This window comes from Durio zibethinus, chromosome 24, assembly GCF_047325235.1.
Source record: "Durio zibethinus cultivar Kanyao isolate XHJ-2024 chromosome 24, ASM4732523v1, whole genome shotgun sequence".
In the NCBI taxonomy this organism is placed as follows: Eukaryota; Viridiplantae; Streptophyta; class Magnoliopsida; order Malvales; family Malvaceae; genus Durio; species Durio zibethinus.
Window position 1 is genome coordinate 751,297 of NC_143185.1, and position 17,007 is coordinate 768,303.

At 32.8% G+C, this 17,007-nt stretch overlaps 3 protein-coding genes across 8 annotated transcripts; all 3 read right to left on the reverse strand.

The window, feature by feature from the left end:
- Positions 1 to 127: 127 nt before the first annotated feature.
- On the reverse strand, positions 128 to 2,601 carry LOC111316520 (putative inactive shikimate kinase like 1, chloroplastic). Of its 2 annotated transcripts, none has more exons than XM_022918476.2 (10): positions 2,322 to 2,601; positions 2,011 to 2,051; positions 1,767 to 1,821; positions 1,595 to 1,667; positions 1,423 to 1,510; positions 1,161 to 1,243; positions 936 to 1,062; positions 711 to 789; positions 567 to 634; positions 128 to 467 (listed from the first exon to the last, which is right to left on the reverse strand). In XM_022918476.2, the coding sequence occupies exons 1-10, from the start codon at positions 2,503 to 2,505 to the stop codon at positions 399 to 401; spliced, it is 867 nt and encodes a 288-aa protein (XP_022774211.2). In that variant the 5' UTR covers positions 2,506 to 2,601; the 3' UTR covers positions 128 to 398. The 2 variants fall into 2 exon arrangements, with proteins under 2 accessions (XP_022774211.2, XP_022774212.2); XM_022918477.2 differs by having other exon boundaries at positions 567 to 631; positions 2,322 to 2,600.
- Positions 2,602 to 3,293: 692 nt separating this feature from the next.
- LOC111316519 (uncharacterized protein At2g33490-like) lies at positions 3,294 to 8,708 on the reverse strand. Of its 4 annotated transcripts, none has more exons than XM_022918474.2 (11): positions 8,277 to 8,708; positions 7,479 to 7,551; positions 6,977 to 7,051; positions 6,333 to 6,394; positions 6,142 to 6,210; positions 5,963 to 5,991; positions 5,678 to 5,885; positions 5,334 to 5,561; positions 4,910 to 4,963; positions 3,739 to 4,762; positions 3,294 to 3,519 (listed from the first exon to the last, which is right to left on the reverse strand). In XM_022918474.2, the coding sequence occupies exons 1-11, from the start codon at positions 8,388 to 8,390 to the stop codon at positions 3,509 to 3,511; spliced, it is 1,947 nt and encodes a 648-aa protein (XP_022774209.2). In that variant the 5' UTR covers positions 8,391 to 8,708; the 3' UTR covers positions 3,294 to 3,508. The 4 variants fall into 4 exon arrangements, with proteins under 4 accessions (XP_022774209.2, XP_022774208.2, XP_022774210.2 ...); XM_022918473.2 differs by having other exon boundaries at positions 3,294 to 3,528; positions 8,277 to 8,651; XM_022918475.2 differs by lacking the exon at positions 6,977 to 7,051 and having other exon boundaries at positions 3,294 to 3,528; positions 8,277 to 8,534.
- Positions 8,709 to 12,529: 3,821 nt separating this feature from the next.
- LOC111316522 (uncharacterized) lies at positions 12,530 to 16,855 on the reverse strand. Of its 2 annotated transcripts, XM_089753596.1 has the most exons (4): positions 14,556 to 16,855; positions 13,776 to 14,130; positions 13,308 to 13,369; positions 12,530 to 12,872 (listed from the first exon to the last, which is right to left on the reverse strand). In XM_089753596.1, exons 1-4 carry the CDS (start codon positions 14,562 to 14,564, stop codon positions 12,783 to 12,785), a joined length of 516 nt encoding a protein of 171 aa, XP_089609722.1. In that variant the 5' UTR covers positions 14,565 to 16,855; the 3' UTR covers positions 12,530 to 12,782. The 2 variants fall into 2 exon arrangements, with proteins under 2 accessions (XP_089609722.1, XP_022774214.2); XM_022918479.2 differs by lacking the exon at positions 14,556 to 16,855 and having other exon boundaries at positions 13,776 to 14,539.
- Between the last annotated feature and the right edge of the window lie 152 nt (positions 16,856 to 17,007).

Below are 17,007 nucleotides of genomic sequence, written 5' to 3' on the forward strand. Positions count from 1 at the left end.
TGAGGTATTAAAACATCTTCTCCGTCACTGTTCTAAGGTTAGCTTCAAGCCAGAGGTTACTCATTAATGGAGACCATGCAGTTACCTCTGAATTACCCACTCTTGCAATGATCAGACAGATAACAGATTCTGAAAATGCAGTACAGTGAATTACATTCAGATTGGAGAAGAATACAGTATACACTAACTAATCTCTACAATGCTCCATGGCAATAACCATGATAGTAGCCTTGAGTTGCAATCGTGGCGTTGGTCTTCTGGTTATGTTTATCCATACAGATTATTATAGCATCTTCTAAACTTTAAATCTAAATTAAAATAAATTTAAAAGAGTACCAAAAGACAAAGGAAAATTTTGTAGAAACCGTGGCAAATGATGAAAACACATTCCTTGTTGGCTAAAATGGTCTAGCTGCTGCTTCCATCATCTTTTTAACTTTTATAAGTCTTTCTATCTCCTTGAGAACCTGAAAATATCACAGAAAATAAAACAGAAAACTCTTTTATCATACCTGCATTTAACACCAAAAGAAAGAGATAAAATGTTTGCACGTATGTTTCTCCACCTCCATGGTAATGTCTTCTGTTGACACTGCATCCACGTCCTCATAACCTAGCTTATATGCTACTTCTGCTAAGAAGTTGCTAAAAGTTAAAACATAGAATATATTGTTTATTCTCAAAAAAGAACAAACATTACAGGGAAGTACTTTGAATGGAAATAGATGCATCTGCCGTTGCATATCCTATTTTCGTGTCTTTGTAAAGAACCGTTAGCTGGGAGAAAACCTATCATTAATGAAGAATTGTCAGCAATTAGCAAGACGCAGGACGTTGGAGAGAGTGTTAAGAGTTCAAACAGAGTAGATTTTTAAATAAGATCCCAAGGAAGAATGGGAAGGTGATAAAACTAAAAATGAGATCAAAGTCCATACCTCTGAATAAGATCCAGAAATAGCTATTTGTGATGACAAAAGTTGACTCTTGTTTTCAATTATTTCCTTGGCTACCCGGTCCAATGGCACGTTAATCCATATCGAGATGCCATGCCTTAGAAGTGCCCTATTTGTTGTTAAGATAAAGTCAGTTAAAACAGAAAGAAAGTTAATACAAACTGAGAAAAACAACTAATTCAACCAATGGTGCAAAGATAGTCATACAAATTAGTTGAATCTTGAACTGCACCATCACCAGCACACACCACTAGTCTACCCATGGATGATAACTGCTTCAATACTTCAGTCTGCAAAAACATTTGAGAATGACTATAAGCCAGATTCTTATATATATTAATCAATGCTGTTGAGAATTTCACTAAAGAAAGCCTTCAGTAGATTGAAAACTGATCTATCCTTCCTATTAACTGACAAATAATCAACATATAGAAATGCCAAAGAAGTAAAAAAAAAAAAAAAAGAACACCTCAGACTCCCGAAATCCCTTTTCATCACTCTCCTTTAAGGATATGGCAGCAGATTCACCCCCAGCAGCTTCTGAGACCAAAGAATCACTAGATATGGAAGAAGCCAAAAACAAGTTAAGCTAAGACATCTTCAACTATAAAATCTATTCCAGTGACAGGAGCATAAAATACCTATCAAAGTAATAATATCGTAACAAATCAGCTAGTAGTTTTCCCAAACTGGATTTAATGGAGTTGTTCATCCCTTTCATGTCAGAGAAATAATCAGCAAACATGTATTAGAACCACACGCTATTGGGTTAAGGAGTTCAAATTCATTTATCAGCATTAAGCAGATGCTTACCCACAAGAAATATAGAAGTTCCTCTAAGATCAGCGGATATGTCCGTTGCTTTCTTCTGAATTAGACTGAACAGTTAAAATGAGCACTTCAAACCACAAGAAAATCACCAAAGTAAATTCTTTTTTTTTTTTTTATGAAATCCCAGGCTTTCAAATTGTGATACTGATTTGGAGTCCTTCATCCAAGCTCCAATTAAAATCAAGTTAAAAACTTTCATCTCAAAAAAAAAAAAAAGAAAAATGACCTTCAAAGCAATGGAGGGATCCACAGTAGCAACATTTGTGGCTGAAACTCAAAAGAGCAATAAAGCAAAGCAAGAAACAAAAGAATAAAAAAAAAACAAAATTAGTAAACAAAGAATTGAAATTGAAATTGAAATTAACCCACAATGACAATCTCACATATAGCAAGCATAATTCAATCCAGAAATAGTTCCATATACTAACAAAAGCTTTCGAAAGACAAGAAAAATTCAAAGCCAAGATAACTTAATGAAATAGCTGCTAAAAAATCTAGTAAAAAAAGCAGTTTTTTTATAGGGAGGATTGGACTCACTGGAAGTGGGGTCATCAGAGAAAGAGCAATTGGTGGAGATAGATTTTCGAGGGGGAGGCCTAGAGACGTTTAGACATGGAAAGGGAAGAGAAGTGCGATATTGGATTGTTGTTAAGAAAGATCGTAGGAATTTTGAGTGAAAGAGAGGAGTGAGAGAAGAGTGAAAGATAGTTGCCATCTCCATGGAAGGAAGCTCAGGCCTGTCTCTGGAGTTCTTTTCAAGAACCTATCGCGGGACTTCATCCATAAAAATCTTCGATTCCCACTAGATGTGTTCAGCTCGAGATATTATTTTATTAATTAATAAAAAATTATTTTATTTAATTTATTAGGTCATAAAATTGTCAATAGATAAGATGTTAATTATATTTTATTGTATTTGATTAATATATAAAAAATTAATATTAAAAAAAAATAATATTCTCTTGAAATAAAATTATTTAATTCTCTTTTTATAAAAAAAAATATTATTTTTAATTCATAAAATTAAACTTATATATTCAATTATATTTTTAAAAATTATATTAATAATTTAAATTATATAAATTAAAAAATAATAATTTAAATAAATAATAAATTATTTTATTTTAATCTTTATATATATCAAATATAAAATAAAATAATATTATATAATTTAATCTATTCATAATATTATTTTATCATATTTTATTATAATCTTATAAACCACAAATTAATAGTATTTGCAACTTTTAAAATATTGACGGATAGAAGCAGCATCCAACCCTAAACTGTCGTAAATGGAAAGATTTTGAACTAATACTCGAGGCTTTTTTAAAAATATCTTAATGAAAATTTTGTGTTCATAAGCTATTTTCATTAAATAAATTAAGTACCGCTTCAAAGACCAAACTTAAATTTACTATTTTCGTAACTGATATATATGTAAAAAAAAAAACATGATTCGTACATAAGAATTTCTCTAAAAGAATTTAAAGTGATAAACTAATTAAATTTCAATCAATAGAAACTTAAAAATTTCTTAAACTTAAAATAATTACATAATTTTACCAAAAAAATTGGGATTTCACTGAGTGCGATTGTACAACTTCAAATCCGTCCCTATTAACACATTGCTGGAGACATATTTACAAAGCCTAATCCAACCTTTTAGATAATGAGACTTGAAAAATGCAATCCAGCGTGTTCATTGGATTTCGAGGTTTTTGTCAGCTCCCACCTGCATCCACTTAAAATTTGCAACTATATCAATAGATTAAACTTGAATAATCGACACTGGACTATGAGCAGAAAATGATTTTCTTTCAAAGAGGATCAAAAGGAGGAAAAACTAGACTTTTTCCTACCAACAACAAAAGATGACAAATAATCGTGCGGCAGATATAATTCCAAACAATATTAAACTGTAGGAAAAGTAATCAAAGGAAGCGCCAATCACCTTTGATTTGGCCAGAATAAGATGCCACTTGAGAAGCATCTGGTACTGGTTTGATGTTTACAAGGGAAATGGGCGTCAATGGAGGGGATGCAACCTCTCCATCCTTGTCTGGAACTTGTGGAGCTTCCAAAAGCCTGGAAACATGAATTGCCAATGCTCTTTGATTGCTAGAGGGTATAGAGAAGCTTCGAGGGACAATCAAAGGTGGGGTCGGAAGAGGAGATGCACCACTTGATGGCACAGAAGGAATATTACATGTAGAAAGCTCTTGATTTCTTGAGACTAGTGGGGCAGAGTAACCAACAAAGGCAGGAGATTTTGCCGGCTTGGCAGCTGAACCACCAGGAGGCCTTGGAAGGGCATGAAGCTCATTTATTCTGGGTGAAGAAACAAGAGGAGGTGAGCCACTTGGGGATACTTTTGGTGGTGATAATGGTGGAGGAATTGGCAAATGAGAAGTTACTGAAGAATCTAAATGGGGAAATTCAGTAGGGGCAATGGGACCACTAGCAGATAAAACAGGCTTTGTCGACAATTGTTTACCAGGTAATGGGCCAGAAACGGCTTTCCTCTTTATTTTTTTAGCTTTGGAGGAGCTATCCAAATGGGAAGGTACTAGTCCTTCAGACAAAGGAGGGGGCAGTTGTGTAGAGGTATTACTACTGTTGCTCTCCTTGAGGGCCGACTCAGATTTCAAGATGGTAACCTCTGATAGTTGATCATCAACAGCATCCTTGTCATGCTTCTTTTGCTCAAGTGGGGAAGAATGCCGCAAATTCTGTGGATGTCCAGCTACATTTGTTGGCCTTGTGTGGGTATTTGAGTTAATTGTTCTTGAAGAGACTGCAAACTTTGAATCATTTGGTGTTGGAAGCACATATGTGTTAGTAGATGACTGCAGCATCTGTTTTACTCTTTCAGAAGGATCAAGCTTCCTTTCTGGAAATATGGGGGCTGAATAGCTACCCAATCTATGCTCCCTACTTGGGACCTGAATATCCCCATTGCTTTTCTCCAGGTTTACCTATATGCAGTCAATAATAAAATATATACTTTAAAACTGCACATTACAAGCAGCAAAACTAGCAAAGTTAGAAAATTCATAATTCTAAAAGCCTATGTTGTCTCACAAAATAGGGCCAAAAATCACAAATTATAAATGGAGACGTACCTCTGCATTTTCCATCTTTGAACTCTGGGGAAATGAATGACTTGCTACATCAACCTGGAGAATAAGACACCATATTTTAGGAATAAAACAAAGGTGTCAACATGAACACAAACAGAAACAGATCACGATAAAAGCTCAATGTAGAATAGTCACAGAAATAACATTTACATCATCCCTTCTGTTAGAACAAGAATGAATTGAACCACTAATCTGACCAAAACAAACTACGAATCATATGGAGTTCTGGCCTAATAATCAAAAATGGAGAAAAAATTAAGGGAAAAAAGGCAAAAGGCCAAGTAGATAAGTTTTGGTCCTCGTTTGTCCATGTCATGTATGTTTGAGGGTGCAAGTCTCACTTACAAATTGACCATAACAGCTTTATAAATGTATTAAGAAATTTGCAATGGCATAAAAATCTGACCTCCATTGAATTCCTTGATGCAGAAGTAACATCAACTCCCTTCTCATTTGCTCTATAGTCAAAACTTAATTCCCCATCTTCATTTGGGTCGTAGGCAATCTCACCATCTTCCCCATCATCATCTTCAAGGCCAGAAAACTGGTAATCAATATGTTGCTGTTCTGTGACCTGCCTAACATGGGGCTCAATTGCCTCAAGTGATTTAAGTCCTCTCCTAAAGAAATTTAACTGCACTCACAAAAGGAAATGAATGCAAAAAAAAGGGGAGCGGATTATCAGCATTGAACTTATAATAAAGCCGAAGCCACTGACATCTGAAATTTTCAGGAATAGATTAAGAAAACCTGAGCTGCATGGTGACGAGCAGCTTGTGTTAGAAGACTTCTGGATTGCCCTTGCTTCAAAGATTTCAATCGGAAAACACAAAGGGTTGCCACTTCATTATAATCATCACGAGCTGTTTGCAATTGCTGCAAAGTGAAAGTTTCACCTTTTCCACCTTTTGACCTTCCTTTTTCTTTGTGTTGTGTCACCATGTATTCATAAACATTTCTGAAGATCATGAACCAAATTCAGAAAAGGTTTACTAAAACCAAAGATAAATAAGTCTGCAGAGAAAAGTGATGGACCTTTTTTCATCACACAGTCTCTTCATATCCTGCATCCACAAACAAGAGAAAGGCCACTAAGCAAGGTAATTGTACAAGAATATTTATGAAGATAAGAGAATTATCATTGGACATGAAAGAAATAAAGGTGAAACTTCTGATTTCTTAATTAAATAATAGAGAAATCCAGATGAACAAACCTCAACAGTCCTAAGCTCATTGAGAAGTGACTCTGATGGGTTTGTGATTGTCAGCAATATATGTGAGCGCTGAAGCACAAAGAACATCAAGAAATATTCAAATAAAGGGACTATTCAAAAATACAACATAAGGAAAAAAATGGTGGAAAAAGGTTTAGTTTGTTCAATTTAGAAATAAGGTTAACACTCACATAGTTATCCACAAGTTTCTGGAGTTCAAACTGCGAGTTTCCCAACATTAACAAAATTCTACCTGCAAATAAATGCTGTGTCATTACAGCATAAACCATTATATCTTAAAAGCATGGGCCAGGGACAACATCTTCATACACTTCCTTGCCATTCAACCAAAAAGAAGAAAGGTAACAGTTGATAGTGAAGTACGCAAGCACATGGTTAGTTGATGTCTATTTACACAAGCAAGCTCAAACATTAAAAAAATGAGATAGGACATGGAATAAGGAACATCATCTGCCCAGTAAAAGTTGCTATGTTCAGTGACAAATTCTCTCACAAGTGTCTACATACAGATGCAAGTTGGGAAGGGATACCCATGAATAAAAGTACTGAAGTACGTAACTAATATGTTAAGGAGAGAATCACACAGGACAATGACATAGCTTAAGTTGTTTAAGATGTTACTTGAACTACTTGGCAGTTCTATTGCTTGATGATTTCTGTATCCTTACTCAAAATAGGAATATTTCAAATTAAATGATCAATTACGCATTGTGGTTTAGCTTTTCAGGTCTTAAAATTCCATACTAGATCTACGCAACATGCCTATTAATGACCTAATAGTGAAAACAACTAAGAAGCAAAAGACTCTACTTACCGCTTTCTTCATCATCAGGTAGCACTCTTTTTTCCTGTAGAAAGGAGCCCATTTCTTTCAATGACTCCGAGAATTCTGAAAGTAGAAATCTCATCAAAGGTAGATCCATTCAACATTATGTTTCATAAAGCTTAATTTTCTTTGATTTACTGTAATCTAACACCTTGAGCAAAGTGACACCCAGATTGTGAAACAGTTTATAAATAAGAAATTCTTTTTGTCAGATGTTATGTGCCTATAGATTCATACAGATTCCACATCAGCAAACCCGGGAGTCAAAAATACACAGATGATATTGAACATTTTTTATAAAAACCTTATCATATTTTTTTCTGAAATCAGTTGTTTCTTCAAAAACGACAGTTGCTTTTGGATGGAAAAGCACCATACAACATGTATTTGGCATAGCCAATAATTTAGAAATACCAGGATGACAAGACACAGTGATACTTAAATATATATATATATATATATATGAAAATATAGCACATAGCATTTGTACCATATGCGCTGTTTGCTGTTGCTGCAGCTGCAGAAAGTAAGCTATCATAGCAATTTCTCATGTCCTGCATGTCCTGTAAACACATCCAAATGAAAAAAAAGAAATCCAATTATAATCTTTCAAATTAACCAAGACAGCCTCCAAGAAGAATTGGTCATTAAGAAGAGGATGTTGTAACCAGTTCAATAGCAATAGAAAAGCACAAAGCTTTCATATTTCACAACTAAATCTTATGAGTTTCTTTCATACTGGAATCTAGTGTTCCACTTTTAATTACGGAAATTATCATATTAAAACCATCTACTAAGTACTCATACACTAGAATCTAGTATTTCACTCTTAATTATGGAAATTGTTATATTAAAACCATCTACTGAGTGCTCATACACTATTATTAAGCATAGAAGCCTACAGCTGCACCATAGCTATACTAGTCAATAATGATCTAGATCCTCTCCAATCCTTAAGCATTTCAGATATTCTTCACATTGAACTACAGCCTGTAGACTAATTTGACATTTCCTAATACCAATCAAAAATTAAATTAATTCATAACTTAGAAAATTTCCCCAAAATTACAGAATTAGAAACTCGCTCCACTCAACTCAACTCAACTCAGTCTAACCTTTCAATTACGTTTCCAATACTATTAAAATCATTTCTCCACTTCAAAAATTGAAACAAGAGAATCGAATTAAATTCCCAATTGACAAAATAACATTAACCGGCACTTAAATCAAATCAAAGCTCAAACATAATTAAAGAAAAGAAAACGGAAATAAAATTAAATAAAAGTACCTGAGCTGCTTGAGCGAGTTCACTCAAATGAGCCGAAGGCAAAAAATCCAATTTATCCTTGCCATCGTTCTTGTGAAGCGCAAATCTTCGAAGTTTACCAATCGAAGACTTCATTTCCCAAAAAAAAACCCTAACGCAATGAGACAAACACAAAAAGTAAAAAGAAAAAGAGAGAGAGAGAGAGAAAATCCAAGGGCTCTTTCTTTTCCAAAATTCCTGTGAGAATATAAAAATGAAAATTGAAGCAATTTTTGCGACTTTCAACTCCGAAAATATGAGCTACAGAGAGTGTGAAGCTGATCAATTCGATTGTTTCGATGGCATTGAAAGTGAAGCGTTTTTCCCTTTTTTATTTTTTATTTTTGATTTTCCTTTTTTGTTGGTCAAAAAAACTGACGCTAAATAGATCAACTAGAAGGGAAAGACGGAAACGAAAACGAATACGAAGACCAAACGGAGGTTTTTTAAAATAAAAGGGTAAATTTATTCCACCATCCTTAAAGTTTGAGGTGAATATCGATCTTATCTTTAAACTTTAAAAGATAACATATTAATCCTTATCTTCATCAAATCTATAATTGAATCATGAAAAGATTTAAAAAATTAACATATTAATCCTTATCTTCATCAAATCTATAATTGAATCATGAAAAGATTAAAAAAATTATAAAGTAGGATAATAGGTTGATAATATCATAAATTTTAAAATCAAAAAATATAAAAAAAATAAAAGTTGATAAAGTTTTTTAATTTATTTTTATGAATTTTAAATTTTTATATATTTTATTATTTTTTGTGATACTAATTTTTGAACTAATTAATTTTTTTATTTAAAAATTTTTTTTTGTTAAGTTGCAATTAAACTTATTCATAAAATTGAGTTGTTAATAAGATTTACAAGTTAGATTCCACTCAATTTGAGATTTAAACTCAACTCAATTAAATTATTATTTTATTAATAAAATATTTTTATTTAATTTTTATTTTATAATATATTTAAAATTATTTAAAAATTTACGTAAATAAATTTTAATATTTTAAGTTTTAATAATAAAATTGACCTATTCAAATTTTTAGTGGATGAGTTAAATTAGGCTTTGAACGAGACTTTGAAAATATTATTCAGATTTGATTCGATTCATGAAAATTTTTAGCTATAATTTAAATAATTAAATTTATTATTTTTTATTAATAAGTGATTATAATATTTCATTGAATATTGTAAACTAATATTTTATAACTAAAGAACTTAATTTTTGAAGAAATATTTTATAATAATGAAATATTGTAAAATAAATTATAAATATTAGATGAAATATTTTATGATAATGTATAATTTAATTGTGTGTTGTAAATAAACAATAAATAAAATTGAAAAAAAATAAAAAATTTTCATTTTCAATATATAAACTTCATTTGTCTATCTTAAAACCAAAATCAAAAAAATATTTACTAACAAAATTAAAGGTAAAAAATAATTTTATTTTTTATAATTATCAAAATTGCTAATATTAAATAAAATGTTCTATTATCATTTTTTATAATTTTAACATTTAACAAATGCATTAACGATTTTGTTAATAAAATGACTGTTTTGTTATGATAGTTATAATATAGGGATCAATATATTATTTTTAAAATTTAGGGTTTAAAACGATACGCACTTCAAACTTTAAGAATTATGAAAACAATTTATCCAGCAAAAAAGGGGATCATTTTAAGAAAGGGTTTTTTGGTAGTTTAACAAATTTATGTCATGATCCAACGACCAGCGAGTTGACAAGTAGACGCTGTAACAGGTAGACATTGGGTCCACCGCAAAACAAAGGAATTTTTTAATCAGATTGGTGGAGTTTAGATTAAAAAGCTGTCGGGAGCGATGGAGGGGATCAAGGGGAGTGTGGATCCAGTTTGACGTGGCGGAATAAGAGTGCTTGATTTGGTGGCACGAGGAGAATTGGACGTTGAAAGTTGCAGTTTCGTACAAAACGAAACGGTCAAAGTCAGATACCAGTGACGATGAAAGAAGCTATCCATCATAGTTTGACCAAAGTGGGTGGGTCAAATTTCATTTTTTCAATTCCCAATTCTACCCTCCATTTTCTTGTTAACATACAAGATTAGAAAATATAATTTGGTTTTAATCATAGGATTATATAGGAATTCCTTGTTCCAAAACATCTCTAATTATTATTATTTTGACATTCAAACATTTTGGACAACTTTATCAATGGTTGTACTTTATTACATTTTGAATTTAGAAATTTCAAGTCAAATTTTCCCAAAAAGAAAAAAGCTTATTAATACACATACTTTGCTTAATATCGAACTGTTTTTATAATAAATGTTGATTTTTTTTAATTTGATCACTAGATGATTTATTGAAAAGTAAATAAAATAAAAATGACAGGTTTAGAATGAGATACATGTGGTTCAATTTTATATTTTTTTTTATAATGAATTTTAATGAACGGCTTACCTAAAATTGGTTATTAATCAATTGAAGTGATCATCAATAGGATTAGGGTTGACAGCTCAATTCAATTTTGACGGATTTTGATTTGACCCAACAACATAAAGTCGATTTTTTTTTTAATTGAGTTTCGAATCGGATTGGATTGGATATTATTAAAGAAAAATCAAAGTCATATTAGGTTTAAATTTTAAGTAAATCCCACATGATCTAATCCGATATTATATAAAAATTTATATATTTTTTAATTTTTATTTATATATATAATTATATATTTATATTTAAAAAATAATATTTTATATTTAAAAAATAAATATTTTATTAATTTTGGATCGGATCGAATCATGTGTAGTTTATACAAATATCAAGTTGGTTTCGAATTTTTTGACTATAAAATCAGGTCGGATTCAGGGCGAATAAAAATCCGCCTTGACTCGTCCTATTCTAACTCTAAACAAGATGATTAATGTATGCTGATTCTATAATTATCGAACAATAAGAATATATAAATGAAAGTTTATAAATTTATAAAAATTTTAGTATTAAGTGGAGTTTTTAAAAGAATTTGAAGCAATTTAATTGAGGTTTTTTTTTTTTTTTTTGGAATGGTTTGGTTAGCAGTGAACCATGTTTTGATATGCCATTAACCAAACAAAATTAGTGAATTGAATTAATGTTGAATGAAAAGCCAAGCAAAACATGATGAGGTGAAAGTCTTTGTTGTGGTCACTCTGTCCATTAAGTTCACTCACTTGATGCAATAACTAGATGGGTCAACCTCGATTATGATCTGAACACTTGTTTGGTTTTGTTTTGCAACCCTTGGAGCCAGCTTTTGCCCCAACCAGTAGGGAAAGGGAAAACAAAGTATCCTAAAAAACTGTCAGTAAGGAAGAAGTACCCCCCAAATTTGGGCACACAAGACACAACCAAAGTTTATGACTAGTTTGGCAGTTGTAATGGTAAGCAAAGCTAGGTAGGAGCTAGAACACATATCTGACCAAGAACTCTTATTGATATAACTGGAATGTTAATACTGAATTTGAAACATCAGAGCCCGGACAAACAGTGGCTTTTGATTTTAAGATAGTAGAACATAACTAAGGTTTGAGAGAGACAGAAAAAGAAATGGAAGACAATGTATTTTTGAATGAGGCTTGAGGACTTTCCTTGGTCAGAAAGGACAAACAAGGATGAAAGAGGATCAGCCATTTTCAACGGGCCGTCTTTCTGAACTGTATTAACTATTACCATGATATCAGCAATTTGGCAGGGAAGTTTTGGGTTCCCTTCTTTCTTTCTTTCTACTTTTTCTTTTACAACACGCAGAGTCCCAACGGACAAAAGTCTTCCACCTTACTGTGTTTGTCTCTTTGACTAATGGTTCATAGATTTCTCCTTTTTTTTTCCTCTTTGATGTGTACTAAAAATTGGAAATATTAATGCCCTTGGTCAATTTGTGTATCTGACCAAAGTGCACTAGAAATCACCTTTTTTTTCCACATGCTCTACCAAAAAAGTTGAATGAATAGATATTGACATTGTGGTGCTAAGCCTCAATTCAGATATATGGGGTTTTGAGAGAATTAAGCTGGCAATGGATTGGTCCTTCCTTCTCCTATAGCACAGGGAAGCAACCAGTGATGTTTAACTGTATAATGTATTTCATTTCGACACATCATCAGAAGCTAAATGCCTTTTTGTCTTCAAGAAAACAACCCAAATCTTAAATACAATGTTTCTGGTCAAAAGGAGATCTATAAATAAATAATTCAGAAAGAAAATAAATTCTTCTTTTTTTTGCAAAATAAATAATTCAGTTTCTCCTGTGAAGAAATGTTGTTTGCATCTCCTTAAGAAAATACGCAGGTCACATGTCAATTTTCCTGCTTTATCTGATACACAAGAAAAACAAAAGGGAAAATTGTCCTGTTCCTTCAAGAGCCTTTCATTCTTGTAGTATCACAAAGAAACCTTGCAAATGGGGTTTTTGATGCTGTCAGGAGGAATAGGATTGGTATATAGATTGACAATTAGGCTCTTAAAATACTTTTAACTTTTGCTGAACCGGTCTTGATTCCTTTTCCTATCCTACCTCTCCTCCTCAATCGATTTCGTGATCCCTGCTTAAAGAAAGGAAATAAAATTTGTTAATTCGAATAGGTAATCAGGGCAAATCTTTAGGTAAAATGTACCTTTTATCGTTATCTAAATGAAGCTATACCATCTTATTTCTATGCATATTCATTTCACCAATGCCTTCATCTCATTCATTCAAGCTATTCATCGAGAGTCTAATTCAGTTCACCAATTTGCTAATGTTGAGTTGGGTTTGCATGTCTGTGAAGAGCCTCCGGATGGAGTATTTTAGCATTTTCTTTTTTATGATTAGCTTGGAATGCAAATAAATAGGTGTATGAACAATTGAACATCCTCCTAAATAAAATCAGGTTTAGGATGTTGAAAAACTATAGCTTCCAGAAGCTTAAGGGCTTAAGATCAAGGTTGTAATTGTTTCTTACCATTCTATCAACTTACTTTCGAACATAAATTCATACCTTCTTGTCATTTTGAACATAACACTGTTGTTTGTCCTTTATTTGCCCAGCATTACTATGACCTGTAGCACAGAAATGATATTTAAACTATTTGTTGGTAATAGGTTTTACAAAGGATGAAAAAACCAGGAACTATCAGTTTCAGGAATCAGAATAATAGAAAGATTATGGCTCTTTAGCATAGTTGTGTGCCGTGCATATTTGAAGCGACATTTCTGCGCTTCTTCTTTTCAGCATTTCACATCAATAATCCAACAAAAACTCAGTCTTTCTTCCTAGGGAAACAAAATATAAAGCAAAAAAATGCAATAAATGTTGCCTAAGTCATTGTAATTTGTTCATGTTTGTGGGTTCCTTTACAGCATATTGCTTCTACTTTTGAGCTATATTTTCTATCCTCATTAACATATAATTCATTCCTGTTATAAAAATAAAATATAATATAAAATTGCCTAAAAATTTGCCTACCTTCGCTGTTGTCATCATCAGACAAAGATGGAATGCAATATACCCTGAAACTCAGGGATCGAGGATACTCAATGCTATCATCTCTGTCATGTCCATCCTCATCACTCTCTTCCTTATCACAGGTGGCCTCCTCATCCTGTTCAACCCTCTCCCTTTGAATCCCTCCTTTATCCTCAGAATTCACCTTCTTGAAACTCTTATGTTGAATATCACCCTTTGCATGCTCTTCTCCTTCGCCGCCTTCATGCAACGGCTTGGATAAGAGGCTATTATCCACAACAGCGCGATCATTCCATCGAAGAACAGTGCTTAATTGATGGCATGGCGAGTCTGCTACCTCTTCTCCAATGTCAAACTTTGAAACACCACAACCCATCGAAGGAGGAGAGACATGCAAAAGGAACAAAGGGCATCACCTAATTCAGTTGATCATATGGAAGAGTTTGCTGCAACTATGGTCTTTTTTTATGAAAAAAAAGAAAAAAAAAACGTTTTCATGGAATGAAAAAAATTAGAGAAATGAAACGAGAGATCCAACGAGAATTGTGGTTTAGCTAGATAACCACAAGAGGCTGAAGGGATTAAATTTCAGTTTCATTTGTTAGCAGTTAATTATATTATTGATCACAACCTTCCATTTTTTTAAGCACACAGATAATAATTACTGAATTATTGACTAAATTTGTAATTAGGTACCATACTTTAAAAGGGAGGGTTAATTAATAAATCAAGTCTAGATTCAACACAAATCTTTTTCCAAGTACAAACATATAGTAGTACCTTAAGCATGCAATGTGAATGTTAAGAATGATAAAGGTATTTAAGAAAATAGGCGCCTCATACATGGCCTTTGATGGAGATATTGAAGAATTAACTATACAGAATATTAGCTCACTTCCACCCTTTGAAGGTAATTTTCTTTTACAAGGGAAGTCGCAATCTAGAAATAGGGAAAAGAGTTATGCAGGAATTGGGATTCGAATTCCAAATTTGGATGTCACTTCCTAAAAGTGGTTTCATAATATAATTAAGCTAAACTCCGAATTTGAAGGCAATTTCAGGTACACACTCCACTCTACCTGCATTTATATACGAGGAATAGAATATATAGCAAGCTATGGTCTGTGGCCTATGTGTATGGGCTATCAAAGTTGTAATATTACTACAAGTGAAGAATGGCCTCCTCAGTCTTCAGTCCTCAAACCCACTCTAGCGTTCAAAACTGAAAGAGGAGATAATCTAAGTTTGAATGCCTTGTGGTTACGTATATTATGAAGTTATTGATAGGATTATCACTTCTTGTTACTGAATCAATCAAATAAAATGGGATTGAGAAATGGCTTTTGAATTTTGATGCAGTAACATTAGTTCTTTAAAAATGTGATGGTTTTCTATTCAAATCTACTGATTTGATAGTCTTTACTGCAAAGGGTTCTGCGAATTCCTCTTGTTTGTTCGCCCAAGAAATCAATGCAAAAGAACTGAACCAGGTTTTTCTATTCAGCCTCTCTAGCTGATCTAGGCTTTGCTTGTTTTTGACAAGCAAGTTTATTGATTTGCTTGCATAATTGTTCTATCCTTTACAGGATGCAAGAAGATTTTAGTTGGTATAGAAACCCCTCCTCCACCTAATATGAAAGGCTTCTTTGGTTCAATTGGATGTTACAAAAAGAAAGCTTGTATATTTATGGCCTACCGCAACAACTAGCCCCGCTTTTCCATTGACAAAAATGGAACCATTAAAGTCAGCAATCTACGCCGCAAGCCAACCCCATCTCTCTTTGCTTCTTTAACAGGAAAGACGTGATAAGATTATGATTCTTAAACCATTGCCACAAGAAACTTTGGTCGGTCGTTCTGTAGCAGCCCAACCTCTCACAAAGAAAGATGCTGCCAACTTTTTTTAATTCCCCTTACAGCAAATTGACTGCCTATAATGGAAACACTATGGCAGAGAAGAAAAGAATATTGATCAATACTGGTCATGCCTATAGCACTCGAATAATGACTTATTAAGCTCTTTCTTAACAACTGCGAACTTCTAAATTGACAGATTCTCATGCAAAACATACTAATTATTTAACATGTCATGCAAACATATTTGGTATAAAATATACGATCAACACACACTTCTTATCGATTAAAATGATGATAAGTACTAATCCCTAAATTCGCTGAAGCTACCCTATCATTAAATGACAGCAATAAAGCATTTGTCTGTAATGTTTGATTTGAGTAGAAGATCATCTCGATGCTGTCCTCTGTGTGTACATTACATGTGGTACACATGTGAGTTGTCTTCGACCCAACTTGCATTGGGTCCTACTGAGAAAAAAAATGATGCTCACGCTTGTGACAATCTGATGAAGCAAGTTTCTTTTATCATGTATCTAACCAACCAATCCATTCTCAGCAGTTTATGATGCTCAAATTGCGTTGCTGCAATGGCTATAGTTTTCCTTTTTATGGATCTTTTAATTTGGATATTTGGATCTAGATGGGAAAACCTGAGGTGGGAGAGTCTAGGTAAGGTAAAGTAACAAAAAAAATGTTCCTCTTCTTTGGCTCCAGTGGCTGACAGGAAGAATCTTATTCTCATCATCCCTTGAGAAGTTGCGTTATTCAAGCCTGAAAATATGTAGAAAAACCTTGTCTGTCTTTGTTCCCTTTCCCAACTCAACACAACACAACCAAAACCATTCTTTAACAGAAGAACATATTGATTATACAGAATCATTTTGAATTAAAAGACAGTGAGAGAGTCTCTTTACTTTTAATTGTGCCATAAAATAATGTCAATAACAGAAGCCTGTAAAAGTCAGATAGATCTGATAAATGGAAGCATATTTTAGAAGGGTATTGAGTTCTTCTGATTTTGGGAGTATATATAGGGGAGAATCAGCCCCCTTGTCCTGATGCCCTTTGCCACCAATCACCATTGTCACAATGTTATAGCTAGATAATGCAGAACCCACTTTTTACTTCTTTCCTTGGATGCCTCTGTTTTGAATGTAGTTCTTTCATATTCGTATCAACTTTTGGTCATCTTTCTGTCTCAAAAACCATTTGCCTTTTGATAATAAAAGCTTAAATACTTGGCAACAATTTGTGCCACCACTTTTCTCTCACTATGATTGTTTCAAATTTGAAGAAAACTAATAAATTAGGATAAGGAGGGAACAATATCATGGGTTAAGGTTTGGGATTTGCTTGCAGAACACAATTTCTCAAG

Bases quoted from the DNA above. Each gene is read 5' to 3' on its own strand.
- LOC111316519 (XM_022918473.2), bottom strand. From the start codon at position 8,390: ATGAAGTCTTCGATTGGTAAACTTCGAAGATTTGCGCTTCACAAGAAC. The intron at 7,552-8,276 runs GTACTTTTATTT...ATGTGTTTACAG, and splicing joins AACTCGCTCAAGCAGCTCAG to GACATGCAGGACATGAGAAA. The intron at 7,052-7,478 runs GTACAAATGCTA...TTCTACTTTCAG, and splicing joins AACAGCAAACAGCGCATATG to AATTCTCGGAGTCATTGAAA.
- LOC111316522 (XM_022918479.2), bottom strand. From the start codon at position 14,151: ATGGGTTGTGGTGTTTCAAAGTTTGACATTGGAGAAGAGGTAGCAGAC. The intron at 13,370-13,775 runs GTAGGCAAATTT...TCTGTGCTACAG, and splicing joins TGATGATGACAACAGCGAAG to GTCATAGTAATGCTGGGCAA. The intron at 12,873-13,307 runs GTATGAATTTAT...TTCTTTAAGCAG, and splicing joins ATGTTCAAAATGACAAGAAG to GGATCACGAAATCGATTGAG.
- LOC111316520 (XM_022918476.2), bottom strand. From the start codon at position 2,505: ATGGAGATGGCAACTATCTTTCACTCTTCTCTCACTCCTCTCTTTCAC. The intron at 1,063-1,160 runs GTATGACTATCT...AACAACAAATAG, and splicing joins GTTCAAGATTCAACTAATTT to GGCACTTCTAAGGCATGGCA. The intron at 468-566 runs GTGGAGAAACAT...TGATATTTTCAG, and splicing joins CAGAAGACATTACCATGGAG to GTTCTCAAGGAGATAGAAAG.